At 37.7% G+C, this 27862-nt stretch overlaps 6 protein-coding genes and 1 long non-coding RNA gene across 9 annotated transcripts; 3 read left to right on the forward strand and 4 right to left on the reverse strand.

Annotated features, from left to right (window-relative positions):
* The first annotated feature begins 433 nt into the window (after positions 1-433).
* LOC125208652 (probable beta-1,4-xylosyltransferase IRX10) lies at positions 434-2733 on the forward strand. Its single transcript, XM_048108307.1, has 4 exons — positions 434-545; positions 1081-1469; positions 1673-1914; positions 2041-2733. Exons 1-4 carry the CDS (start codon positions 443-445, stop codon positions 2552-2554), a joined length of 1248 nt encoding a protein of 415 aa, XP_047964264.1. The 5' UTR covers positions 434-442; the 3' UTR covers positions 2555-2733.
* A 2096-nt stretch (positions 2734-4829) lies between these two features.
* On the reverse strand, positions 4830-6661 carry LOC125208654. Of its 3 annotated transcripts, XR_007174157.1 has the most exons (4): positions 6529-6661; positions 6354-6402; positions 5680-5889; positions 4830-5500 (listed from the first exon to the last, which is right to left on the reverse strand). It is a non-coding gene; the product is annotated as an uncharacterized LOC125208654 (long non-coding RNA). The 3 variants fall into 3 exon arrangements; XR_007174156.1 differs by lacking the exon at positions 6354-6402 and having other exon boundaries at positions 6529-6653; XR_007174155.1 differs by lacking the exon at positions 6529-6661 and having other exon boundaries at positions 6354-6520.
* On the forward strand, positions 5226-8369 carry LOC125208651 (transaldolase-like). The gene is made up of 7 exons (XM_048108306.1): positions 5226-5416; positions 5701-5872; positions 6051-6100; positions 6579-6879; positions 7450-7638; positions 7718-7900; positions 8003-8369. The coding sequence occupies exons 1-7, from the start codon at positions 5226-5228 to the stop codon at positions 8246-8248; spliced, it is 1332 nt and encodes a 443-aa protein (XP_047964263.1). The 3' UTR covers positions 8249-8369.
* A 49-nt stretch (positions 8370-8418) lies between these two features.
* Positions 8419-10228, reverse strand: LOC125208650 (sterol 14-demethylase-like). The gene is made up of 3 exons (XM_048108305.1): positions 10158-10228; positions 9606-10061; positions 8419-9535 (listed from the first exon to the last, which is right to left on the reverse strand). Exons 2-3 carry the CDS (start codon positions 10044-10046, stop codon positions 8537-8539), a joined length of 1440 nt encoding a protein of 479 aa, XP_047964262.1. The 5' UTR covers positions 10047-10061; positions 10158-10228; the 3' UTR covers positions 8419-8536.
* A 3944-nt stretch (positions 10229-14172) lies between these two features.
* LOC125206361 (glutathione S-transferase T3-like) lies at positions 14173-16139 on the reverse strand. The gene is made up of 2 exons (XM_048105627.1): positions 16119-16139; positions 14173-14967 (listed from the first exon to the last, which is right to left on the reverse strand). Exons 1-2 carry the CDS (start codon positions 16137-16139, stop codon positions 14173-14175), a joined length of 816 nt encoding a protein of 271 aa, XP_047961584.1.
* Positions 16140-19972: 3833 nt separating this feature from the next.
* Positions 19973-22233, forward strand: LOC125203798 (protein NRT1/ PTR FAMILY 6.1-like). The gene is made up of 4 exons (XM_048102248.1): positions 19973-20213; positions 20297-20514; positions 20584-21164; positions 21238-22233. Exons 1-4 carry the CDS (start codon positions 19973-19975, stop codon positions 22121-22123), a joined length of 1926 nt encoding a protein of 641 aa, XP_047958205.1. The 3' UTR covers positions 22124-22233.
* A 1723-nt stretch (positions 22234-23956) lies between these two features.
* LOC125203797 lies at positions 23957-27205 on the reverse strand. The gene is made up of 4 exons (XM_048102247.1): positions 26760-27205; positions 26461-26683; positions 24530-25863; positions 23957-24404 (listed from the first exon to the last, which is right to left on the reverse strand). Exons 1-4 carry the CDS (start codon positions 27173-27175, stop codon positions 24368-24370), a joined length of 2010 nt encoding a protein of 669 aa, XP_047958204.1. The 5' UTR covers positions 27176-27205; the 3' UTR covers positions 23957-24367.
* Between the last annotated feature and the right edge of the window lie 657 nt (positions 27206-27862).

A 27862-nucleotide genomic window follows, 5' to 3' on the forward strand; every position in this document is an offset into this window, starting at 1 on the left:
CTAAATCCTTTACATTTAGTTTTCACATTTTTAAGCTCATCATTTAGTACTATTTTGACAATATTAATAATTTCAAATGGGCTTTGTATTCAGGCCGGTTATAGAATGTTAATAGTGAATGTTAAAAGTGTTAGAATTGAAACGGCCGTCGTCGTCGAGAAGTGGACGGGCCATCCTACCGGCAAAGCAAATGCAGCTGTCATTCGCCATTGAAGCACATCATGTACCATACACTATTAAAAAATGTGCAGTATTTTCATTCAATTTCTGATTATTTTTTCCTCCTTATTGCTGTCTTAAATGGCAAGAAAAGCAAAGACACCGAAGAAGGTAACTCTTCACCTACATTCTAGTACGACTGCTCAACTGCATCAAATGCCTGCTCTTTTTTCGTTAATAACACTATATAATATTACTGTCTTGTTTTCGGAAGATGTGAGATATGGAGTTTTCGATGTGGGGCTGTCTGCTTCTCGCTCTGTTTACGGCCAGCATCGGCGTCGAGGGAATTGACCGCCGCGGCGCGCGTACGGAGAGAATTTCAGGTCCTCTTTTAGCTCATAATGATTCTGTTTTCTTATTTCGTTGATTTGATCAGCCTGGCATTCGGCTTAGGAAAATCGAATCTTCACTGATCATGTTCTGAGCAGCTGAATTATGATAATCATATAAATAGGTTTTGATTGAATTTCTGTGAGCAATGCCTATAAGTTGGGTGATTTGCAATCAAATTCAAAACGGGGTGCAACTGTATGTTTTGTGTTTCTGTAGCGGGTTAATTGGAAGAAACGTATTACACTCTATACAATCAAGAATTTGGGGGGAAATTTAGGGTTGGGGACATGGCATTTAATGCTCAGCAACATGGTTTCAGGATAAATCATCTTTAACCATATTAGTGTGTTTTGGAAGTCTTAACTATGCGTGATTTCATATTGTTTGAATTCTTTGTTTAGAATTATTTATTTGATATAATCAAGTATCCACTCCCACAAATGCATGAACTTACTTTTACAGTGTGGAAAAATTTATGTGAAAACGTGTTTTGGCGATCTTCATCTTTGTCAACATGTAATGTAGGAAGTGCTGGTGATGTTCTTGATGATAATCCTGTGGGAAAATTGAAAGTTTATGTGTACGAGCTTCCGAGCAAATACAACAAGAAGATCCTGCAGAAAGATCCGCGTTGTCTTACGCACATGTTTGCTGCTGAGATATTTATGCACCAGTTTCTCTTAACCAGTGCTGTTCGAACTCTGAATCCGAATGAAGCAGATTGGTTCTACACACCTGTTTACTCAACTTGTGATCTGGCACCCAATGGATTGCCACTGCCTTTCAAATCGCCAAGAATGATGAGGAGTGCGATACAGCTCATCTCGGCTAGATGGCCTTACTGGAATCGAACTGAAGGAGCTGATCATTTCTTTCTTGTTCCCCATGATTTTGGTGCCTGCTTCCATTATCAAGTAAGCTTTTAATCTCTAGTATCCTTTTTTCATTTCTACGGAATTGGGCTCTTGACTAAGAAGTGAGAACAAACTAAAATATTCATTTTGCATTGGTTGATATTAAATGTGAAGTTTTTAGAACATTATAACTTTTGAATCTTTGGTAGATCCTTGCTTACTAAGGGCACATCATGATATTGCAATGTTTTCTCCAACTATAGGAAGAGAAAGCTATAAAGAGGGGGATCCTTCCGTTACTTCAACGTTCTACCTTGGTTCAAACTTTTGGACAACAAAACCATGTCTGTTTAAATGATGGTTCGATAACTATACCTCCATATGCGCCTCCAGAGAAAATTATGTCCCACTTGATTCCCCCCGACACGCCAAGATCCATCTTCGTCTATTTCCGTGGTTTGTTCTATGATGTAAACAACGACCCTGAAGGTGGTTACTACGCGAGGTATGTTTCAACATTGCTGTCTGTTTTTGGAGCATCTTCAACACACTCACATCCCAAAGTTATCTGCAATATCGTTCATTCTAACACATTAAAAGCTGATGGCATAAGTTCTTGATCTATGCGCAGAGGTGCTCGGGCGTCCATGTGGGAGAACTTCAAGAACAATCCACTGTTTGACATCTCCACAGACCACCCAACCACATACTACGAGGACATGCAGCGAGCTGTATTCTGTTTATGCCCTCTGGGTTGGGCTCCATGGAGCCCCAGACTCGTGGAAGCTGTGATTTTTGGTTGCATTCCGGTGATCATAGCAGACGACATCGTGCTGCCATTTGCAGATGCTATTCCATGGGAGGAAATAGGCGTGTTCGTAGCAGAGAAGGATGTCCCATACTTGGACACTATCCTCACATCCATCCCGGCTGATGTGATTCTACGGAAGCAGAGGCTACTTGCTAATCCTTCCATGAAACAGGCGATGTTGTTCCCTCAGCCAGCACAATCGGGAGATGCTTTCCACCAAATCTTAAACGGGCTAGCCCGGAAGCTGCCTCACGACAAGAAAATATACTTGAAGCCTGGCGAGAAGGTTTTGAACTGGACTGCAGGACCAGTTGGGGACCGCAAGCCTTGGTGAAGATGCGATCGAGTTTCTTGCCCGCCCAGAAAGTAATGGTCTGTCAAGTTCCTAATTTTTGTTTATGGTCTGTCAAATTGCTAATTTTTGTGTATACGAGTTGAAGAATGAAACTTTTAAGAGGGTGATAGAATTTGGTGGGAGTGGGATTCTTGAATGAAATCCGATTCGTTGGATCATTACTCAATAGCATAGTAAGTGGAATTTATCCTATTTGGCTAAGCGTTCTCCCAATAGCTCAGGAGTTCATCTTAGAAAATACAGTACTATAACTTAGATAATCGTAATTAGCATTCTCATTTTTTTATTTTTTTTTTGTATTTTTTGATTACCAAGTAAATGGAAGTAAAATAAATATAATTTTGAATATTTCCTACGTCCATGGACTGACTATAGAGACAATCTATTAGTCTAATGAATTCAAAATTTTAATTAAAAAAAAAAAAAGATACTATAAAATCTATGTGATTTAAAAGAGTTAATTTTGCACTATCTAAACTATTCAAAGATGCCCAATTTCCTTTTATAGGTCCATCAAAAATTGCTGCGATAAATAGTACTTAAATACTTTATCACAAATTGTCACAAGACTCACAATTAATTTATAGAGTAACTTTTTATAACAATGCCCGTTGAACAAGATTTGTTTTTCATTTACGATACAACCAACAGAATGAAATATTTTACTTATAATACAGATAAAATTTCGTAAAATATGTGGCCAAAGATCTGAATGTTTTAAGGTTCAGCATATTCTCTTGAAGAGTTGAAGTTTAAGTCCAACTTTGTAAATTATTAAACGAGGAAGGGAGGAGGTTGGGTTTCAAAAAGTTGATGCAACGGCAACATATGGTCACGCGATTTTGTTGGGTAGGTCAATAATATTTGATTAATAGAAATCATTTTTTGTTAAGATTTGAATCTCCTCCACAATTCATCTCATATTCTAGTCTACTTGGATATACTAAGATTGGTATACTCAATCAAACGTTTTATGTAAATTCATTTGTAAAGAGAATGTTAAGTAACATAGATTCTGTTATAAAAGGAAAATAAAATACATGCTTTGTATACTTAACTCATACTTATTTCATAGGATTGATAACTCAAATATGATATATGTAAAGATAAACAAGCTAATAGATTTTTGGAGATGCTATCCATTGTGTATTCTACTCAATAGCATTATGAAATGTGATTATGAGGAGTGCTAGCAAGCTAGGATAGGTTGACAATGTAAATTAATTTCTTCTTTTCATTAGACGTGTCATTTTTTGTTTTAGCAAAAGTGAGTTTAGTTAAGATTAGTATTTCCTCTTCTTATTAATAGATCATCTCTAGATCATCATCAACAGTAGATAACACCACTATGCAATCCAAAAATTACTTGCAACTTGTAACACTAACCTGTGAAAATGTGAATTATGCACAAACAAAATTTTCAAATTCTACTCCCTTCAATCATAAAAAATAGACTAATTTTGTCACTTTAGGTCGTCTTCCAAAATTAAACTAATTTTAAAAATGGAAAATTTTAAACTAATAGTGTTAACCTACACATCCCTTCTAAATATGGACCCTACAATCCACTAATACTATTTCTATCACATTTTGTCTTTTTATTTTCTTACTTTATCAATTGCTCATTAAAACAAGTATCATTTACAATTTTATCTATATGTTATTCCGATAGGGGGGAGTATAACATAGTACATCAAATAAAGAAACGAAAATGTTTATATTGCCGTGCGCAAAACAACACGGTTCGCATTAGATTTTTTAATTTAGAGTCAGTCACTAAAGTAAAGTATAGGCCAATGATAATATAGTTAGTCAATCTTTATATTTGAAATCATGAGAAAATTATGTTTTGTACTTGCAGAAATTATAAGCCTATAATAAGCGCTAATATTGAATAGCGAAATTGACTAAGCATCATCTTCAGTCATTCCATTAAACTCAAACCCATTTTAGTGTAAATCTCACACTAAATATTGATTTTACTCTAACCATTTACACTAAACTCAAACTTAAAAGAATATTCTTTATATTATGCTTTTTTTTACTCACAAAATTTGAGAATTTTTTAGATTTTGGTTTAGTGTAAACCTAAAGATAGGTATTTTTTTCTCAAAAATCAAAAATAGGATTGGTTTTTGAGTACTGGAACTAAATACCTATCCCATTTTAGATTTTAGTGTACTATTGTAGATGGTCTAACAAATTAACTGTAAAAGTTACAACATCGATATATTTCGTGTCCTCCTCCAAAAAAAGAACAGCAAATCTCTCGAATGTATAGTACTACTTTTTTTCTACTTTCTTTAACACTCATTATGGTCTATTATGCATATGTTACATTAAAGTAAATAATACAAAGTCCCCTAAATAAATTAACACTTTACAGTATAAATCACCTACCAACATCCTCCCCACCAAACAATCATACTTACTTCCAAATTTGCCCTTTACTTACCACCACCATTTTATTAGCTTCAACTCATGACTTGATTAAATGAAATTAACCCTAATCCCCAAAATTAAATAGATCCCTCTTCCACCTTCATTTGTATCGCTCCACCAATAAATACAGCACACCATTACCAACCTACCTACACACTTCATTTTATTTGCTTACATTTCCTTCACCTGCAACCTGATTCAATCGGCCATGGCCTCCATTTCCAAGCTCTCCGCCTCAGCTTTTGCTAATTCTGCACCTAGCTTCCGCGGATCTTCGCAGCAGCAGCAGCAGCAGCAGCCTATGTGCTGTGGTGTTGATCCTCGCAAAAGAATCGAGAAATCCATTTCATCCTCCAAGCTGAGTGTGCGCGCTGCCCGAAGAATCGCCGGTTCATTGGTGTAAGCATACATATCAATTATTTCTCCTCTCTCGTGTTGGTGTTGAGTGGGATTTTTTTGTCTTCGTAAAGATTCGTTTTTTTGCTGTATGTTTCACGGAAATGAATGAAATTAGCTGATTTTGCGGATATCGTAATATGAGTACTCTTTCCGTAAATGTGTCTACTAGGGCGCCTTGAAGGGATTAATTCTTTTATAGAGATTTGGGGTTTATGGCCTATGGGACTCGAAGCTATAACTCGATCGATCAGTAATTTATATACCTTGTTGATTTATTTGGGCAGTGTGAGATGCTCTCAAGTTGATGGCAATGGGAGTAGTGTGAAGAGAACCACGCTCCATGATCTTTATGAGAAGGAAGGACAGAGCCCGTGGTACGATAATCTATGCCGTCCAGTTACTGATCTTATCCCGTTGATCGAGAGTGGAGTTCGTGGGGTGACCAGCAACCCAGCGGTAAATTGCCCCTCTCTCTTCATCAATCAATGCAAGGGATATAAATTTATGTACCCCTCATTTGATTTAAATTCCCTCAACATCTGATCTATACATAAAATGATTACAATGCAATGCTATTATTAAAAAAAAATCCCTTTTTTGGCTTCTTTTAATCATCTAGTGTTTATGATTGCAGATTTTCCAGAAAGCAATTTCGACTTCGAGTGCATACAATGATCAGTTCAAGTAAGACATGATTGGATTTGTTTTCAAATTTGTTGGAGTTGCTTCAAATGTCTAGAATCTATTGCTGTAGCTGATCCTTGAAAAATATATCCTTCTCTACTTGTTATTAGTGGGCCAAGATACCAGCAGAGGAATTTGATTTTATCTGAGGCTTATGCGATAAAGTTTAAGCTTAGACTCTATTTTAGGTTGTTGAAGGCACTATGTGAAGTTGACCTAATGTAAACAAATGATAATTTGGTACTGACTTTACTTGTGGCAGTTGTTCTATCCTTGTTACTGTTAGCCCCTTTCACCTAATCCTGTATTTTTCATATGCACTCAAAAAGTTATTCTTTCTTTCTTTCTTTCTTATTTAGGCCTTTAATGTTTTCATCTTGATTCCCTGGCAATTAAATTGCCATGGACTTTTAGTTTGAGAATGATACCTGAATGACTTCTCCTTCGCAATTGAATTTATATTCCTATATAACTGCAGAGCACTTGTACAATCTGGACTAGACATCGAAACTTCATACTGGGAGCTTGTCGTGAAAGATATCCAAGATGCATGCAAGCTTTTTGAGTCAATCTACGATGATACAGATGGTGGAGATGGATATGTGTCTGTTGAAGTTTCACCCCTACTTGCAGAGGATACTGAGAATACAATAGAGTCTGCAAAATGGCTTCATCAGTGGGTTAATCGTCGTAATGTCTACATAAAGATTCCTGCTACAGCTCCATGCATTCCTTCGATTAAGGAAGTTATTGCAAACGGAATAAGCGTTAATGTTACGGTGAGTTGATTATTACATTCTTTCAAGGGACTAATGATATTGAATTGGTAAAATTTGGGCAACAGTGATTGTCGTGTATTCTATTTAACTTAATACACCTTATTAAAGGTGACATTTTGTTGGTAGTCCATGTGATCTACTGAATATGCAGTTTTCAAAGTTTTAGTTAGTCTTTTCATGTTTAGAAAGATGGTTCAGCCTCATGCAATCATGCTATCTGTAGTTTGTGTGGCCTCTTTAATGCTGAGAATTGCCTAAATATATACTCACTTCATTCCATAGTAGTGGAGGCATTTCTTTTTGGCACACAATTTAAGAAAAATTGTGTCAAGTACAAGAAGAATAAAGAAGGAAATGAAATAAGTAGATAGATGAAGAGAGAATAAAGTAAGAGAGAGTAAAGTAAGTGAAAAGAAATGTGTTAACTTTTTTACTAGAAGGGGAAATGACTCCACTACTATAGAACGGAGGGAGTAACAGCACATGAAGGGGGGCCCATCTTTTCATAGTAAGCTTGCATTTTCATATTTGAACTGTCGATACTGATAGTGAAACTGTGGATATGTGCAGCTTATTTTCTCTCTTGCAAGATATGAAGCTGTTATTGATGCTTACCTCGATGGCCTTGAAGCGTCTGGGCTCAGTGATCTCTCCCGAGTCACAAGTGTCGCTTCTTTCTTTGTTAGTCGAGTGGACTCCCTCGTTGACAAGATGCTTGAGAAGTTTGGGACACCAGAAGCACTTAATCTGCGGGGGAAGGTAGTTCAGATATACTAGTGCACCACCCAAAAAATCGGTCAAGAGTTAGTTTTGATTGTGATCTTATTTTGTTCAACAGGCTGCAAATGCTCAGGCAGCTCTGGCTTTCCAGCTGTACCAGAAGAAATTCTCGGGGCCAAGATGGGAGGCACTGGTGAAGAAAGGAGCTAAGAAGCAAAGGCTTCTATGGGCCTCGACCAGCGTGAAGAACCCAGCTTATCCAGACACTTTATATGTGGCTCCTCTTGTTGGACCTGATACAGTGAGCATCATCTTATCCTCAATTAGTGGTCCAGGGAAATATGCTGTCTTCTTCTTGACCTTGACTTTTGCCCCTTGTTTCTAATTTATCTTGTATCTATAGGTCTCGACCATGCCTGATCAAGCACTCCTAGCATTCATCGATCATGGGACTGTTTCAAGGACCATAGACGCAAATGTGTCTGAAGCTGAAGGCATTTACAACGCTCTTGAGAAGTTGGGAATCGACTGGGGTTACGTTGGGTCACAACTGGAGCTGGAAGGAGTGGACTCGTTCAAGAAGAGCTTTGATAGCTTGCTCGACAGCCTGCAAGAGAAGGCGAATTCCCTGAAGCTAGTCAGCCTGTAAGCTGTTTTCATTGCTCGAATAAAGAAAGCCACTGGCTGAGTGAGAGTATTATGTAAGACAATGAGAGTTTTATTGAGTTTTGTTGGATACACATTTGGTTGCAACGGTTTTTCTTAAGCAAGACATGTGCCAAATCGAATTAGGCTGCCTATTTATGACAATTTGAATGGTTAACAATATGGCTCACAGCCTCAAATGAAGCAAAGTAAAGAGGAGAGAGCACATACATAAGTAGATCTGAAAAAACAAACAAACAAGATAGCAGTCTGGCTATAGGTTGAAATAGAATCAGTTGATGGGAAGGCGTTTGCGTTTGTAGCGCACCATGACTTTCCCTTTGACACCAACCACCATGGCATTCCAATCAATCTCCGGGAATGGAGAGACGAGCTCCATCTCGAAGTTCCTGAGCAAGTGGCTCCAGATGGCTTTGATCTGCAGGTATGCGAACGGCTCCCCCAGACAACCATGCCTCCCACCACCGAAGGATACGTATGAGAAAGCTCCTGCCGCCTTGTCCTCCTCTCTCCCCGGACCAAACCTGTCGGGGTCATAGGTGTCTGGATCCTTGTAAATGTGCGGGAGTCGATTTGCAAAGGCAGGCGATGTAGCCACGATGTGCCCCTTGGGGATATCGTACTCCACTCCTTCCTTGCTCTTCACACTGAAATCAGCGTGTGAGCTTCTCAGAAGCATGATCGACGGTGGATGGAGCCTCAGGGCTTCCTTGATGCACCTGTAGAGAACCTCCATCTCCGACAACACGTCGTAGTCGACCTTGTCTCCGTGCTTCTCCATCAGCCGCATCTGCTCCTCCACCGCCGCTGACATGTGTTTCCCGTTAGTGAGGAGGTGAGCTCCGGACCAGGTGGAGGTGATGGAGCTCGTGTGTTGGCCGGCAAAGAGAGCGGCGATGAGGAGTCCGGTGACCTCTGCTTCGGTCGTCGGCCGCCCGTTTTTGTACTTGGAATCTATGAAGCACTGCAGCAGATCATTCTGCGGCTTGCCTGTTTGTTTTCGGGAAGCTATGATGGTTGCGAATATGTGGGCAAGCTTCTTGCGAGCTCGATCACGGCGGCGATGGGCCGGGATGGGAAGGTAGGGGAAGATGACGCTGATGGGAAGCATACCATTGTCGAGGTCGTGGAAGAGAGCAGAAACATCGTCCATGAGCTTGTTTCGAACCTCCTCTCCTAATAAGCACCTGCTCGCTGTTAGTATGATTAGTTGCTCCAACTCTTGTTTTAGGTCCACTTCACCACTCTCTCCCCATTTTGAGAAATATTCCTGCCATTTGTGAACAATTAGCAAATATCATACTAATGTGGAGTTCATAAATATGAATATGAATATTTACCTGAGCTTCGATGACCATCTGATCGACGTAGGCTTTCAGCTTGTTGACTCTTAAGGCCTCAGTGAAGAACCTGAACTGCTCCTGCCTAACGGAGTAGTCGACGTCGAATACGACGCCCGGGCCGAAGGTGGGCACGTTGAACTGGTAGACTTCTTGCTGGCTGAGGTGGGATTCGGGGGCCTTGAAGAAGTGGGCCGACACCTCCGGGCCAATCAGAAATGTGATGTTCTTGTTCAATAGTTTGAGAGTGAACACACTACCAAGCTTAGGGTACTCCTCTCGCAGCATCACCACTGGACCTTTCATGAACCGGACCAGACCGCCCACCACCGGCGGCACTCGTTTCTTCGATCTCGGCATTATCAGTACGGATATCAGCTTCACCGCCACCAGCAGAAGCCCCACGTTCCAGATTTTGACGTCGGATTTTGGTGCTTCCATTGCTACCTACTAATTCTGCAATTTCAAGAGACAAACAAAATAATGTTTAGTAAGTAGTAGTAATTTTATTGCCAAGATTTTACTCATAGTATTTGCGAAATGATGAGTAACCTGATTGATTAGAGTGGCACTTTTAAGGAGGTTTTTATAAGGATTTCAAACCCGGTCGGATTCCACTGTCAATAGTATTTTATTTTCATTTGGATCCCTGCTATGTTTATATAGATGATTGATATACTTTAAATTGAACGTGACTTGTGTAGTGTCCAGTAAAAGGGAGGGATCGAACCCACCATCTCCCACCCCCAATCAAATAATCCTACATAAAGCCGTGTATACGTAGATGGAATTGGTTTGTCTTGTAGTATGAGTGGTAATACGAAATTAAGAAACATAGTAGTATATTATAATTATAGGCTGACAAATTGAGACATAACTGTTGGATTTTTCTGCGACTGAAACAGTGGGCCAAAAAAATTAGGGAACATGGTTTTTATTAGAAAAAAAAATTAAATATTAGTACACCACTACTTAGGCCATCCACAGCAGTGTTTTTTATCCGTCTCTTAACCGTCTCATCTCTTCACTATTCATGCACTACAAAAAACTGTCGGTTTAGTAGCGAAAACTTTTGTTGCTAATTATCATAATTCCGTTGGTAAAATTGGTTAGCAACGGATTAACAACAGATCTGTTCCGCTGCTAAATACTTCGCTGCTAAATTTTAGCAATAACAAAGTTGTGTTACTAATATTTTAGTAACGAATTAGCAACATAACGAGTCCGTTGATAAATATTGGCATCAAAAGGGGATCGAAAAATTTAGCAACAAATTTAGTATGTTGCAAATTGTTAGCAACGAATTAGCAATGCACTAAATCCGCTCCTAAATTGTTGGCATCAAAAAGGGATCGAAAACGTTAGCAACAAACTTAGTCCGTTACAGATCGTTAGCAACGGATTAGCAGCACATTTAATCCGTCCTAAATTGTCGGCACTAATTAGGCATAAAAAACATTAGTAGCATACACAATTCGCTACTATTTATTAGCAACGAAGTAGCAACAAACTCAATTCGCCCCTGATGTAGTATTAAAATCACGGATTGGTATTCCGCTAATAAGTTAAATACATATCATTGTTTAATTATTTGTTTGCTAATCCAATTACAACAAATTGGTCCCAACAAACCAACAAATTATCAAATAAATAACATCATTTTGTAGACAAATAATATAGTAAATGATAAACTAATAATGTATTCTAAAAAAAAATGGCTAAACTTCTAACCGTCTATAAAAAAAAAGCGGCTATCAATCTCCTAATTCTACAAAATCCTGTCAATCTCCTAATTCTACAAATCATGTAGTAGTCGATCCTCTCTTTTATAGTCTTCACTTGTGTTGTGCCATGAACAAGTCATACATAGTCACCGATAGGAACACCTTTTTCCACCCACCACCTATTTATCAAAAAATATAATAAGACTAATATTACTACAAATAATAAATCTACTATAAGAAATTTTATATACACCACACTTACCAACTTCGTAGCTTTTGCTGTGACAAATGATGAACCTCAGTAATTCTTATTGACATCCTCAAGTGCAGCATACATATCTCGAACAAATATAGTAAAAAATGCTAAGTCTCGTCAACTTCACTAATATAAGTTGAACAAATATAGTACTCCAACTTATTAATGTTAACATGGACCCAGACTTAAAATCACAAACTAGGATTGAGGCATGTTACCCCCAAACTTAAATTAAAAAGTGTAAATTTCTTCTTAATCAGCAAAAGGACAAAAGCAATCTAAATTCACAACCACATGTTTATGATATTCATATAAAGCAATCAAAATTTACAAGAACATTTATATATATAATATAGTAATGCTTTAGCAAAATTAGATGCAACATTAGGGAGAGATAGAACCGTGAGAGGAAGGTTTAGAAGGTCGGCGAAAACCAGTGAGGGAGGCGGCAGAAGCAGCGGCAGCGGAGAGGAAGGAAACCAACTACAAGCCGAAAATCTTCACTGCAAATCGAAAGAAACGAAGATAGTGAAAGGCAATGAATAAAGACGATAATGAATAGGGAGAAGAAAAACAACGGCACATTAGGGTTCCAAATATTTACTAATACTCCGTTTTATCATTATTTTAGTGGGCCATAGAATTGGGTCACCTAGCTAATTAGGTTGCATGTTTACTTCCTTTTCTTTTTTTCATCTTTATTATTGTTATAAATTTATATTTATTTACTAGATTAAACAATATGATAAAAGTACACTAATAATTAGCAAATAATTAAAATTAGAAAAATAACAACAATGTTAACTTGCTAAGTTGTATTCAAATGTGCTATTTTTGAACAAACTATGTAGTTTTAGGATACTTTTTCTTTCATCTACTTTTCTATATGTTATTCGTCTAATTGTGTGATTATTTTAAAATAGAATAAGAAATAATAGTTCCTTATTCCTAAAAATAAAAATACTTTTTTTTTGGTCTGTGTTTTAATAGAAATTTTCCATTTTAGAACATGGACTCCACAGTCCACTAACAATAATTTCACTACTTTTTTCTCCTCATCTTTCTTACTTTATCCATTTTTTTCTATTCATCTTTCTTACTTTATTAATTTTGCATTAAATCTCCTGTTATTTCCAAAGTTTCTATTTTTAAAAAACGGAGATAGTAATAGATTTCATAATATAAATTTCGTTAGCGACAGTAGCAATGTCATGAGATTTATTATTATTATTATTATTATTATTATTATTATTATTATTATTATTATTATTATTATTATTATTATTATTATTATTATTATTATTATTATTATTATTTATATTAAAATAAATGTAGATAATAATTTAATTTAGAGTAATTACTAATTAATATTTTACAACTTTTTGTTAAAATAATTATTAATATCTGGCTCCAAAATTGTGTTTGGATTATACGTGTCTATTTATTTCTTCATTGAAGAGAAAAATATTACAAACGAAATTTCTTCGCTACTGATTCACACGGACCAATCTCTACTAGTGCTTTTGGCAACCAAGATCCATTACAATTCCGTTGTTAATTTTTTTACCAACGGCATTTGTCCGTTGATAATCACTAGCGGACCACTTTACGTTGCTAATTCATTCGTATTTTATTGCCAGCGAAATTTGTCCGCTAATAACCAGTCACGAGCCATATTCTGTTGCTAATTTGTTGGTAATTTGTTACTAGCAGCATTTGTTTCATTGCTAAATAGTCACAAATCGTTCATCGTTGCTAATCTCTTGATAATTTATTACAAACGACATTTGTCTGTTGCTACTTACAAGTGAATATTATTCCGCTGTAATTTCGTTGGTAATTTTTTTACCAACGACAATTGTCTGTTGCTATTTACCAGTGAATATCAATCCGCTGCAATATTGTTGGTAATTTATCACCAACGACATTTGTTCGTTGCTACTTACTAGTGACCATCAATCCGCTGCTATATACGCTGCTAATTTTTTTACCAACGACATTTTTCTGCTGCTATTTACCAGTGAATATCAATCCGCTGCAATATTGTTGGTAATTTATTACCAACGACATTTGTTCGTTGCTACTTACTAGTGACCATCAATCCGTTGCTATATACGCTTTTAATTATGACGCATGATGGATGCATCAAAATCCATCATAAATTTGCCACTAATTCCGCTCGTAAAGTTACTAGTGGACATTCTGTTGCCAATCCGCTACTAACAACAACATACAGTATCTGCTACTAATTTTCACTGGTAAACTGTCAGTTTTTTGTAGTGATGGGCCTCATTGTACTTTTCACTCCATCTCTTAACTAAGAGATAGCACCCACATCAATCCATCTCTTAACCATCTCATCTCTTAACTATTCATTCAATTTCATTTTTCATTTTTATTTTCAACAAATCCAATTAATAAAAAACACACTTCATTAAATAAAATAAAATTACAATTTAAAATCTTAAAAATAAAAAAAAATACATAATTAAAATCCTAAAAAAATAAAAACACACATAATTAAAATCCTAAAAAAAATAAAAACACACGTAATTTAAAATACTAGAAATTAAAAACACTTAAAAAACTACTCCGCCGGCGAATCATCCCCCGAAGCCGGCGGCGGTGCACCCGGCTGAAGACCAAGTTGCCTTGCCATCGCCTGCATTCCGAGAACATGATGTTCGTATTGGGTAGGCGTCATCTTGGAAGTGTCAGCCATCATGGAGAGCATGTATACGAACCACAGGGAAGTGTTCGAGCCCATGCCCGCGCCCGCGCTGGCTCGATTCGCCTCGACTCTTCCCCTTCCCCTTCCCTCTCCCTCTAGCCGCCTTCGCCGCCTTGGTCCCTTGCGGCCGACGTCGTGAACCGGAGGAGGAGCCACCGGCTTCAGTCTCATGTGAGGCGTTGCCTGATCCGCCGCCCTCACTAGACGAGTAGCCACCCCCGTGTGCTTCGTACGTTTCGAGCTCGAGGACTGGACACCGCCAGCCCACCGATCTTCATTTCTGACCAGCTGCCAAACATCGATATGTTTGAAATCTTTTTTGACGTCGTCTTTAAAGACGCGCATCGCTGCTCGCAGAATGTCGGCTTCACTGGCTCCGCTTTGGTAATGCTCTGCTTCACCCCTGTAGACCGCGCAAAACTTTTTGACATCTTTGTCGACCCGGTCCCAATGACTGCGGAGCATCTTCACGGTGCGGGGGTGACTCCCCCTTGGCTTTGAATCTGTGTAAAGCTCTGTGACCTTCTGCCAAAAGCACAATTTGTTTTGTTGATTCCCGACGATGGGATCGTACGAGACGGTGAGCCAAGAGGTGTATAGAGCCAACGTCTCCTTGGAGCTGTATGGATGACGGCCTAGATCCTCCTCCACCTAAGTGAATTGAGAGAAGAATAGATGTGGTGTTTGTAGTGTTTGTGTGTGGAATGGAGAATGAAAGAGTGTAGTGTGTATTTTATAGAATAAGAAAAAAGAAAAAAAAATTAAAATTATCGTTGAAAAAAACAGTAATATTACCGTTAATTAATTAAAAAAAATTTAAATCGATTTTTTTATAAAAAAAAAAAATTAAAATTTGAGTCAGATATTCGACGCCCACTCGCGGGGTCAGCGAGTGGGCGTCACGCACCAACGGCCGTGCGCCACGTCGCCCCAGCGCGTGGCGAGACCGTCTCGCCAGCTGCCTCGCCGAGACGGGACGCGGGACGGGATAGCGACGAGCCCGGGACGAGATGCGAGCCACAACGGCGTCTCGCGGGCGTCTCGTCTCTCCGAGACGAGACCGGGCTGGATTCTGTTGCCGCTGTGGATGGCCTTAAAACTGAAGTAGGATAAATTAAGTTTGGGGGAAGATGTAAATAACAACTACTAGTACTTATCTTACTACTGTGTTTCCGAAATTGCGATAAACACCACGCATTCCATAAATAATACTAGTACTCCTATACTAGTATAAATATAAGAAAGTTTTACGACAAATTCTACACGCTCAACCAATATAGATATAAAATGAAATTTAGTACGTAGTAGTAGTACATATTTATACATGGAGAGAGGCAAAATGTCTTTTGTTTTGTGTAATAAAATAAAAGTGGTAAAATAATTTATATTCGGCAAAAAAGGGACTATTTTGAATAATTTTACAATTACTGGGCTGTTTAGGCTATTAAAGGCGTTTTCTAGCATTGTTTCCGTTATTGGGAATCTGTTGGCTTTGCTGCATATGAATCTGTGACCATATTTTGTTCCTGTGGACTAAGAATCAGGTTCAAGCTAAGTGGTTGGCATTTTATGTACTAGTATTAATTAAACACTCAGATTCAACTGCCCTAAGTAGTTGGCAATTTATTTAGACCATAGTATATTATATGATTAATAATTGCTTAAAAACATCCTTTGAAGATACGATAATTAGCCCCAACTTTACACATCCAAGAGCAAGCTTTAAATCTATTATTTGGGCCCATCAATTTTTAGCCCATGAACTAAGATCCAATAGATTTGATTCCCAAAACCAATATCACCTGATGACCTGATTTATTCATTCTAGGGGAAATGTTTTTACAAGACCTTAATTAGGAAACCGTTGCATTCCGTCGGGGTAAAATCCAAATAATAGATCACATTATCATATAAAAACGATGAAAATTTGCTAATTTTTGGGTACTGGAATTTAGATAATTTCAGTAAATGTTTTTTTTTTCAATAATGCTATGTGCTACATTATGGCTATCCACACAAGGGTATAATAGTACTTAAACACTATTAAAATATTTTAAAAAACTAAACCTAGTTGTTAGTGCATAAGTATTTTACAGGATAGCCCTTTCCTTTAAAAACTCTGTATTTTGCATTAATGTAGGACTCTTTATTCTTTTAGATTTTCTTCTATAATACAAAATTAATATCCAGACCATATTTTATAAATAAAGGAGATTAATACGATTAAGGAGTAAGGACGATAATTTATATAGTTTGAATTAATGATGATTTATAAATCAAATGATCAGAACATAATTTAAAAGAATGATAAAAGTAATAATGTTAATAATAATAGTGATATTAACACGATTAGATACTACTACTATTATTATTCGATTATATCACACCTTCAAAATCTTATTTATAAAATATCATAAGATTATTATAATTTTATATTTGAATATTATTAAATAGATATATAAGTATGTTATATGAATATAGTTTTGTAAATTAGGATATGTAGTACTCCTATTAATTACTCCCTCCGTTCATTATAAATAGATCACATTTGCTACTTTAGGATGTTCCTTAAAAATAGACTAATTCTATTTTCATCCGTCCTATAAAAATATGGATATTTTCATTTATGGAAAGTTATCTCTATTTATTATCCATATATATTAAGTTATTTACAACTTATATCAGAGAAAACAGAGTATTAAACACCATGAAAACAAAGCAAACTCTAGATCTAGACTTAAAATGAGAAATTAAAGCCTAAAGTAACAGATCTACGCTACTGGACCTAAAGGATGCAGAAACAGAAAGTAAATAGCCATAATCATGCACAACGTAAACATCAAGCACCAAATATGCGAAACTTCAACTCCAAAACACCACGATTCAACAAATCCAAACATCTCCATATGCAAATCCCCAACCTCTAACAACAAAACAATAGATCTCAACTCCAAACATCCAACAACAAACAAAGAACGAAAGCTAAAAACAAGAGATTAACATAAACTCAGAGATATCCAACCAAAAGCAAACATAAACTTCCATAATAACTATAAATAAGTCTGAATCCAGCAGATCAAAGCAAGAAACTAGAGTTGCGAAACTTAAAAACCAACAAGGTACTAAACGAAAGCAAATAAAATTGTTTCTTCGCCTCCACAAGGCGGTGTTACACAACAAAATGACAATGACGACGATGAGAACCACGGTGGCCAGAATCCTCCATGTCCAAGTGCGCAGCAGTCGAAGATGAAAATTTGAAGTAGGGAACTAGAACTAGAGCTAGGAGAGCGTAGAAGTGGCTGTTCACGGATGTCTTGTTCTTCAAGGTCGAGCTCTTTATATATGTGAGGCTCTGATCCCTAGGGTATCCCTCTGGTGATTTTACGCCCTTGCCCTTTAGTAAGACTCTTTTAAAATAATTTGCTCTCGCTCCATTCTGCTCCTGTCGCCAACTTTTGATTCTCCCAGGTCCGAACGGCGACTTCTGATTTTGCTTCAATTTCATCTCTTTTGCATCTGCCAGGTCCGGTAACAGCAACTCCTGGGTCCGGCAGATTTACTTCGCACCTGAACTCAATAACGCACATTAGCGCCCCAAATGCACAGAATTTTAACCCTAAACCGATGCATGAAACGAGCCTTATCAGAAGGGTATAACATGTTTAAACTATTTTATAAACACGTACTATATTGTTATTAATCGACAAAATTTTAATTTTTTTCAATTCATATATGACATATCGATTAATATTTTGTATTGATTCTAAACACGAGGTATAACTTAAAGTTACAACATACACCAAAAAGTTAACTTATTAAACACATATGGTTTAAGAATTAAATTTTAATATTAAGAATATTGAATGTAAATTCGAAACCAAATTCACATAATGAATAAATAAATAACAGTACATAAAATTAAAACAATTAAAACATAAATACATATGCAAACGATACGTAAAAATATAATTAAACAATAAATAATAGTATAAAAACGGTGCAAGTTTATGATAACAATAAGTAATTCAATTACTAAATGAGTTTAACTTGATCATAGATAAATGTAAATATTAATATCACACAGGAACTTGGATTATGATAGTTCAGTTTGATATCATAAGATATTATGTATAGTATTATATATTTATTTATTATATTATGATGTAATGCATCATTGTAAATTATTAATAGAATTTAAAAATAATGCATGTTAAGGCTAAATGAAATCTCAAATTTACAATTGAATTTAAAATCAATAGAACCAGTAGTCGAATTTGAGATAGATTGGATATCTCACTCATCTGAATGAATACAAGACTAAATGAAATACCAAATTGCTCAATTAAATATAAAATTAAATTATATTTTCAATTATTAAACTGAATTTAAGATTAAACAATTGATAATTAAATTTAAATTTACAGTCATTCAGTCGAAATTAAGATAAACTGAAACTTCCAATTATTTAATTAAATTGAATAACAATTGAATGAAATCTACTAGTGCGAACTAAAATACCGACTAAATTACAAACTTATATGATTATAGCGGAATTATCAATTATCCCATCAAAATAAAAAATACTAATAAACTAAAAAATCAATAAAAAGTAAAATAGTATTCATTTTCAATTAAATATGTTAGTGATATTACTTTTAATTGGAAATGTCTTACTACTTTATTATTCGGTTTCCACTGCAATATGTATATTAAGTCACCTTCAATAACAAATACTATGACTAAAAAGAAATAAAATCTGAGAAAATAATAGAAGGAATAATTAATATAAAGCGTATATAGAAAATAATTGATTTGTTGTAGAGAGCTAAGCATATATTTCTGGATGATTTAATGCAGAGGATAAAATAGCCATGGATATTTTGATACTTTCTAAGTGCATTAAATTTGATTGTAAAATCTGATTATGGCCAGCCATAATGTTGCCATTTAGCATCACTTTTTTTTTTGCGTTGGGGTCCAAGGCGATATCGGTTTTTTTTGGCGTTGGGGTCAAGGCAAATAGTGATATCGGTTGAGGCAAGCAACCACATTCCTATCAGCTTCTACAATTAATGCCGCATATTATTACTATTAATTTTTCTACTTGTATTTATTAGTGCCTAGCTCCACACATGGTAGTTGGTTCACTCTTTATTGCACCCATCCTCATACATTCATTACACTGATTGCAATCTGTCATCACTGTGAAAATTCATCAACTCAATGCACATTTCTGTTGAAATTATTTTCCTAGTATTTCATTCTTACTCAAGATCGAATTTTTGAAGTCACTTCAATAAAATAGTGTGCGACATGATCATGAAAATATTTCATCCGTACGTTTATTTTGACAATATGCATACCTGTAATAATTAGGGGAAGAATGAAGATAATGGTTAATCCAATTGCCGGTGGCAGCTGCTGCATTAATTAATGATGTGTACATGTTAATACTTCCTTCCTCTTCATCTTGACGTTGCATTCCTCAATAATTTCCAATAGTCTTGACACCAATTAAATGAAGAAAATATGATAGCGATGTACCAAATTTAGTGGCCGCCTTGAATATATAATGCTGCAATTCAAGATGAGGGCAGCGGCAACAGCAACAGGGCTTGTTAAGTAGCAGCAGCATTCAGGCGCAGCCACATGCATGGCTTCCCGGGAGATCAAGTCACCCGAGCCGCTCCCCGACCCCGTGACTCCGGTGAGCGTAGAGGCGCCTCAGCAGAGGAAGCGGCTCGGTCTGTACTTTCTTGAATCCGACGACAGGAGGACGGCTCTTGGGGGCGGTTACACTGGAGGAGCAACGCCGGTGAGCATCCGCGGGAAGCCACTTTCTGAGCTCAGCGTGTCCAAGACCGGTGGCTGGCTTGCTGCTTTCTTCATCTTTGGTAATAGGAAAATATGCACTTGGTGTTTTTTGTTCAGAGACATTAGAAAGTTGATGATATTTATCCAGTTCCACTTTTTGCAGGGAATGAAATGGCAGAGAGAATGGCTTACTTTGGTTTGTCTGTGAACATGGTGGCGTTCATGTTCTACGTGATGCACCGCCCTTTTGAGGCCTCTGCTAACGCAGTCAACAACTTCTTAGGGATATCGCAGGCGTCATCCGTGCTTGGTGGTTTCCTCGCAGACGCATATCTTGGGAGATACTGGACCATAGCCATCTTTACCACCATCTATCTTGCAGTAAGCAATTTTTCAGACTTCAAACATATTGATTGATCTATATCTAAAGTAATTGTTATTTCTTGAAAGGGTCTAACAGGGATCACATTGTGTGCAACCATAACTAGTCTGATGCCAAATCAAGACAAATGTGATCAGATTGCCCTTCTCTTTGGCAACTGTGAGCCTGCAAAGCCATGGCAGATGCTTTACCTCTACGTAGTTCTCTACGTTACTGCATTTGGAGCCGCAGGGATTAGGCCGTGCGTTTCTTCATTTGGGGCGGACCAATTTGACGAAAGAAGCAGGGACTACAAGAAGCATCTTGACAGATTCTTTAACTTCTTCTACCTCTCAGTCACCATCGGAGCAATTGTGGCATTCACAGTAATAGTGTACATTCAGATAAAACACGGATGGGGTAGCGCCTTTGGTTCGTTAGCCGCAGCTATGGGCATTTCGAACCTGGTTTTCTTTATCGGAACCCCTCTTTATAGGCACAGGTTACCTGGTGGAAGCCCCCTCACCCGGGTGGCACAAGTCCTGGTTGCCGCCTTTAGGAAGAGAAAAGCTTCGTTTCAGAGCAGCGAGATAGTTGGCTTGTACGAGCTTCCTGGCAAAAGATCAGCCATAAAGGGTAGCAGCAAGATCGTACACACAGATGACTTCAGGTAAGTGATTCTTTGAAAGAGACATCATTACCATGTCCTGATTTGATGATTTGGGATTGATATGAACCTGCAGATGCTTGGACAAGGCAGCTCTGAAGCTGAAAGAAGACGGCGTTGATGCGAGCCCATGGAGGCTCTGTACAGTCACACAAGTTGAGGAGATAAAAATCCTTATCAAACTGGTCCCAATTCCAGCTTGCACCATTATGCTCAACCTTGTCTTAACAGAATTTCTAACTCTATCAGTACAGCAAGCGTACACATTAAACACTCACATGGGCCGTCTAAAGCTGCCCGTAACGTGCATGCCCGTCTTCCCTGGACTCAGCATATTCCTTTTGCTCTCATTGTATTACTCAGTGTTTGTTCCATTATCCCGGAAAATAACAGGCCATCCTCACGGTGCTTCCCAACTGCAACGGGTGGGCATCGGCTTGGCTGTCTCCATTGTGTCCGTGGCATGGGCTGGACTCTTCGAGAGGTACAGGAGACATTATGCCATAGAAAACGGCTACGAGGTTAGTTTCCTGACCCCCATGCCGGACCTGAGTGCATACTGGCTGCTCATACAGTATTGCTTGATCGGCATTGCTGAGGTTTTCTGCATTGTCGGATTATTGGAGTTTCTCTATGAAGAGGCGCCGGACGCCATGAGAAGCATAGGATCTGCATACGCTGCGGTTGCTGGTGGGTTGGGTTGTTTTGCAGCCACCATACTCAACAACATTGTCAAGTCTGTCACGGGCGATGAAGAGAAAAGAAGACCCTCTTGGCTGTCTCAGAATATAAACACGGGCCGATTTGATCATTTCTACTGGCTGCTTACAGTCATGAGCGTGATCAATTTCGGAGTGTTTTTGTTCGCAGCACATAGGTATCAATACAGAGCAAAGCAGGTGACAGAGATAAGAGAACAAGCAATCATGCAACTTAGCACCAGGGATCATACAGTACCTTAGTATTTGTTTCTGTAGTCTGATGTTATAATTCCTTCTTCCAATTTAATGTAAATGTAACTGTAACCGGTGTCTTCAATCAAGTACCGTACCTTTAAAGGTCATCGTCTTAATAGCTCATCTGCATGTCAAAATACTTCATTACACAAACCTACACATTCCTGAAGAGCCGGACTGTTCTCAGTTATTGAGAAACAAATTTGCTTTACTCATACAAAATTCAGATTTAACTTTATCATATATACAAGTATATATCAGACAAATTCTTAGGCAATGTTTAGGAATCAAAACAAAGTAACAAAAATCTACACAGTCACCGGCAAGTTCCATAAACAGGAATTGGAACTTTCCAAGTAAACTAGATAAAGTATAACTCAATCATTTCTTCACAGGCATGATAATGGAGAATGTAAGAGTGTGGTAGGAACCACTAGCAAGCTAGAACAGTAGGATCACTCAAACAATAGAAAAGATGACAACATAGATAGTGAAGTATCATGAACAACATTACGTCTAGACCTGCATTGATCCTCCCAGAATCCCTTTAAGTTGAGGTTTCATATAACCATTATTGACTTTGTATTCAGATCCAAGATCAGTTTGAGTTTCTTTCTTCTTGAAAAAATATACAGCGGCCTGCCACTTGTCGTCTTCAAGAGTCATTACATGGATTGATCTTCCTGCAGTTTTGGGGGTAGGCAAAAGAAATGAAACGCATAATGGTATACTGCATCAAACTGAATTCCCTGAAAACGAACAAGAGCAGTGACATATCCCTCCTCCAAATTAACATCCCTCATATTCTATTGCATCTTGTGAAGGTAGGGACAAATGATTTGTTTGAATAAGACGATTTGTCTTTGTAAATAAATTGCAAAGACGCAATATATAAATACTGAAACACTTAATTGTCCTTTATATTCTGTATTATTATACCTAAAGGCTACTTTTGTCTAAAGCATACTAGTATAAGAGAAAATAACATAAAAGGTGACAGTAGGGTTTGATTTTGGCCTAATAATGTGCAGTAGGAAAGAAGGGAGTGAAAACTGGTGCAGCCAGCACGCTTAATTGGAATGGAAATTACTCGGTACTCTTGTGCATGCGTGTCCTATACAATTTATGATATCGATATCCATTATAGCAGCAGGTATTCTGTATTCGCCATAATTTAAGTTAAACTACTCGCGACAACCAGCATAATTAATCAGATCCATCATTCAAGGAGAGAACGAATCAAACAATAATTATAAGCCATCAGAGAAGAAGATTGTAGTGTAGAAAACCCAATGAACAGGGCGATTGGTGAAGACAGTAATACCTAATGAAGTGAAGCTTCTCCCAGACGTTGAAGAGAAAGCGAGGCGAGCTGGTCTTTAAGCGCCCACGCCGCAGAAGTGGCGCGAGTGGTGCACGAGGAGGAGAAAGCCATTGATTCTGTTCTTGTATTTTGTGGTGATTGGGTTGTGCATGATCTGCGCGAGGACGACATAAATAAAAATTTACTTTAAAACTTTTCGCCGCAATTTTAAATTTATAATGGAAATAATTAAAAGCATTCCTGTATATATAAGCTTCCGTCCTAGAATGTTTAAATCCAAAAAGGTTTATCACAAATCTGTTTAATATACGAGTATTTCCAAAAGGTGTGATTTTTTTTTTTGGGTACCAGATTTTATTTTCTTTCACAACGAATATTTTCTCCAAAGTTGTTCGATTAATCAAACATTTCCAATTTCTCCTAGTTTATCCCATGTCTTCTTTTATTTTCTTTTTACTTTTCAACTTTATCATCCTATCTTATTTTATTCTCTGGCCTTGAAACAGGGGAACGTATTGTTTCAAATCGATGTTATTTTACTTGTCAGATATGCTCTATATCTACATATTTTCAATGTAGATGAAAGGAGGAGGTGGGCAATGATCATCACTACAACCAAACCTGCAAGCTGCAGCCTTATTTTTCGATAATTCTAGCGACTTTCTCCACTCTCTTTCCGTATACTAATTCCATTTTTCACTACCACATAAAAAGAGCGACCAAAAGGAGAGACTGAGAGTTGTGGTAGGGTGAGAGGGAAGATCACCACAGTTGATTGAACTACGCAGGACCCGCAATTGTCTTCATTGTATAAATCGAATTGACCCTTTTCCTACTCTTCCATCTGAAGTAGAGTTGGCGAGCAACCTAGGTCACTCAGTACATATTACAGGCAAGAGGCACGTCGTCATCTCCATGAATTATCTTCAATGCAATTGCTTCCACATGCGCATGCAGCTCAGCCTTTTCCCCAAAATCGCATGTGCCATTAAGCAACAAAAAGGGTAAATTAGCCACATCCAACTTGCAAATTTTACCTCAAAATTCACAATAACACATTCAACACATCTGTCTAAATAAACTTCAACCCTGAAAGATATTGCCGTCTCGAAATTAGATACTGAACCAAGGAATATATCACTCCAAGAAGCCCCAATATCTTGATCTTCATAATGTCTGTCATTATGATTGGTGGTAGATTAAGCGGTATGGTAAGCAAGGGCCTTGAATCAGCCTGTTTCGTATAGCTCCAAACAAAACGGTTGAAAAGGATGTGGCTTGGGAAAGTTAGTACAAGGAGGGCAAGATTCTTGACGGCAAAGATCCAATCAGGTCCCCCAATATTGACGCCCCATCCTGTATTGTCATGCCACACATCTTCCCATATACTATACACAGCAGTCGACACCAAGTGCGTGGAGATAGCAACAGTAACAGGGAAGTACCTCTGCTTATCACCGAATCCAGCAAAGAAATCTGAATCCTGGTTGAGTAACAACAGAACAGGCGCCAAGAAAAATATAGCACTGTTTGATCCCCCTGTCAGATGCACATTCAAGATCAAGCATATCGCAAAACACATTACAGTGGCAACATTACCAACTGCAGGCATCCAAGCTCCTTCTGCAGCAATCCGCTTTGTAGTAAATGCTGGCATAGTCGAGACCCTGTGCTGCTTCATAAATCTCAGTCTAGGAGGCACCATAGCTGAACTGCTTTCACCTGACTGACTGTGCCGAAGTCCACCTCTTTCCATAAACTTTTCACGGATAAGTGAAGCCAACTCAAACTTTATCTCAAGTGCTATAACCATAAAGATTGCAGCATATAAACCAAGAAGAAACGTCCTTGCACCCTCAACAGCAAGTAATGTCGCAAACTTATTCTCCTCAGCCATATCTTCAGCAACAATCTCTCCTAGCCAAGTCTTGTTAATTCTCACCTGACCCTCCAGTAAATATGTTACTGGAAATAGGGCCACAATCAGAGCAAACACCCAGGGCAAGAACTTGGTGCTATAAGAGGAAGGTAGATGAGTGAAAACCACAAATATAGATGCACAAACCATGGTAACAACGATGAGGGCATGCAGAATTCCTGCCTGAAGAAAATACTCTGCAGATATATAAATGCCAAGAGCAATTCCCACAGCAATGGCATAAAATGTCCTCAACTCAACAATGTAAGATATTGGTATAACAGAGGTGACACCAGCCAGAGTGAGAAGGATAGCTGCAATAAGCAACCATGATGGCCATGTGGGCTTTGAAGCCATGAAGCCATATATGGAAATATCATCGGCAGATTGACGCGCGGATTTAATTAGATCAGAATGATAAGTCCATGCTAGAGGAATTGGAGGCTGCATCATGATGAATAGCAGACCAGTTGCTAAGACCAACACCAAGTATCTTTTTGTGGCCTGAGTAAAAATGGGAAAATCTTCAGTTAGTCCTAATAAAGTACTCCCTCCGTCCCATTCAAGATGTCTATCTACCCTTTTTAGTTTGTCCCACTCAAGATGTCCACTTTCTATATTTGGAAATAAATCCCTCTCTCCTGAGTAAAATATTCAACTATTTTTTTCTCTATTTACTCCACCTAACAACTCCTAAAATCCCGTGCCACTCAAGAATGTGGACATCTTGAGTGGGACCGAGGGATTATTTGCTAGGCGTACATCCTAACCAGCAATGCCCTCTTAGAAGTGACAAACAATGCAAAAGAAGATATTAATCTTTTAAGTAGTATACGGGATAGACTACTTCTGGAGAAGGGTATAAAGAACCTTTTGATGCTATCCACAAGTAAAAGTAGATAGAAATTAAAAAAAATACAAACCCTGACACATTAAGAGATGTTTAGTAAAATGATCTCTCGTAAGATTGCTCAGAGTGGAAATCAAGTCAAAACATTATTAGCAACATGCAGGGTAAGTTACTGCTAGTATGGAATTCTATTAAATATTAATCACGGAAAAACATGAATATGCAATCAAAATAATAATAAAGAATTGTACCATGACATGGGAGAAGTGCAGAGCGACAATTGGTATACAAGCTAAGCCTGTTAAGAGAATGCAAGAACCCAAAAGCAAGCCATCAGATGGAGCTCTTCCATACCACCACAGAAGGGCTTCAAATATTGTTTCGCGACAAAACCAGACTGACAAAGCAACCACACCAGCATGTGCATAACCATTAATAGGTTTCATCTTTGACGCTGATGATTTAGATTTATCCCTGCAATTAACCAAACCCATTAAGTTTATACGGAAAAAGTGCAACATTGACAATTGGAAAAAGGTTTTGGCAATACTTATAAAGCAGCAACGGAGGAGATACTGCTAACAATAGAACAGCTGAAACCCACAACACATTCTTTGAAGCCATAACAAGCATAGATAACTTTGCAGAATAGAGACAAATCAGAACCCAAACTGCCTTTGATCCAATTCTCCGGTCCACAGAAAGTCTCCTGACAACGGCCAGACCCGCAAAAGTAGTCAAGACAACCATATAACTCGGGTACATCACATCATCATCCATCCCATAGTAGTACACATTTGAGTAGTTGAAAAAATTGTTCTCAATATAGCACAACAACAATGCATGGCCGATCAATCCAGCTTCAGTCAGATAAAAAAATTGTGGAGGAAGAACAGCTAAACCAGGAACTGCCATAGCCAGAAGCACACTGCCAACTATTAGCTTACAAAAGGATTTTAATGACATGCCTGCTATCCAAATGTTAAGATCCCAGTAGTTATGCATCATGAACCAAGCAACCATCAAACTCCCCAACACAACAAATGCAGAGTATGATGACAGGCTCTTCTTTGTGAAGAAACGAGCCAAACAATATCCAGCTACTGAAGGGAGTGGAAGGAACTGTAAAGTAAAAGGTATGTTTCTCTTTATACGTCCAAGTAGAGTTCAAAGGTTAAATATCAAAGCAGCACCGATAGAAACTTTCATGCTGAATTTTTATAGATTCATCATGGAATGGCTGACAAAGTCTTAAAAATCATTGATTTAAACAAAACATCACTCAGTGGACATAGCTTAAGAGTTAAGGTCTAGCATAAATGAGATTAGTAAATCTAATCTTAAAAGAACAAAGTTGGTGCAACAGTAGCAGAAAGAAAGAAAAATGCATGCAGCCTGTTGTAACTCGTTACTCTCTAAATAAATTTAAACCTTGGAGTTATATAATGAGGTGAAAACATGCTGAGAAAGCGTGGTTTGTATGATCCATTCTATAAGTATTTTCTAGATAACCTTATCATGATACTCAGCATCCCATTCCTTTGCAGTAGTAAATCTAACACTCGTTAAACTAAGAATAATAAATAGTTAATGAGGACTCATCTAACTTTAGCAACAAGTCAGAGAGATAGCACCATCGTAAATGCACAAAAC

The sequence above is a fragment of the Salvia hispanica genome, chromosome 2 (assembly GCF_023119035.1).
Source record: "Salvia hispanica cultivar TCC Black 2014 chromosome 2, UniMelb_Shisp_WGS_1.0, whole genome shotgun sequence".
In the NCBI taxonomy this organism is placed as follows: domain Eukaryota; kingdom Viridiplantae; phylum Streptophyta; class Magnoliopsida; order Lamiales; family Lamiaceae; genus Salvia; species Salvia hispanica.

Bases quoted from the DNA above. Each gene is read 5' to 3' on its own strand.
- LOC125203798 (XM_048102248.1), top strand. From the start codon at position 19,973: ATGGCTTCCCGGGAGATCAAGTCACCCGAGCCGCTCCCCGACCCCGTG. The intron at 20,515-20,583 runs GTAAGCAATTTT...ATTTCTTGAAAG, and splicing joins TTACCACCATCTATCTTGCA to GGTCTAACAGGGATCACATT. The intron at 21,165-21,237 runs GTAAGTGATTCT...ATGAACCTGCAG, and splicing joins GTACACACAGATGACTTCAG to ATGCTTGGACAAGGCAGCTC.
- LOC125208651 (XM_048108306.1), top strand. From the start codon at position 5,226: ATGGCCTCCATTTCCAAGCTCTCCGCCTCAGCTTTTGCTAATTCTGCA. The intron at 5,417-5,700 runs GTAAGCATACAT...TTATTTGGGCAG, and splicing joins AGAATCGCCGGTTCATTGGT to TGTGAGATGCTCTCAAGTTG. The intron at 6,101-6,578 runs GTAAGACATGAT...ATATAACTGCAG, and splicing joins GCATACAATGATCAGTTCAA to AGCACTTGTACAATCTGGAC.
- LOC125203797 (XM_048102247.1), bottom strand. From the start codon at position 27,175: ATGTCATTAAAATCCTTTTGTAAGCTAATAGTTGGCAGTGTGCTTCTG. The intron at 26,684-26,759 runs GTATTGCCAAAA...GGTTAATTGCAG, and splicing joins CCTCCGTTGCTGCTTTATAA to GGATAAATCTAAATCATCAG. The intron at 25,864-26,460 runs GTACAATTCTTT...ATTTTTACTCAG, and splicing joins TGCACTTCTCCCATGTCATG to GCCACAAAAAGATACTTGGT.
- LOC125208652 (XM_048108307.1), top strand. From the start codon at position 443: ATGGAGTTTTCGATGTGGGGCTGTCTGCTTCTCGCTCTGTTTACGGCC. The intron at 546-1,080 runs GTCCTCTTTTAG...CATGTAATGTAG, and splicing joins GCGTACGGAGAGAATTTCAG to GAAGTGCTGGTGATGTTCTT. The intron at 1,915-2,040 runs GTATGTTTCAAC...ATCTATGCGCAG, and splicing joins GAAGGTGGTTACTACGCGAG to AGGTGCTCGGGCGTCCATGT.
- LOC125206361 (XM_048105627.1), bottom strand. From the start codon at position 16,139: ATGAATAAATCAGGTCATCAG. The intron at 14,968-16,118 runs GTGATATTGGTT...CAATTCACTTAG, and splicing joins TGAATAAATCAGGTCATCAG to GTGGAGGAGGATCTAGGCCG.
- LOC125208650 (XM_048108305.1), bottom strand. From the start codon at position 10,046: ATGGAAGCACCAAAATCCGACGTCAAAATCTGGAACGTGGGGCTTCTG. The intron at 9,536-9,605 runs GTAAATATTCAT...CACAAATGGCAG, and splicing joins AGATGGTCATCGAAGCTCAG to GAATATTTCTCAAAATGGGG.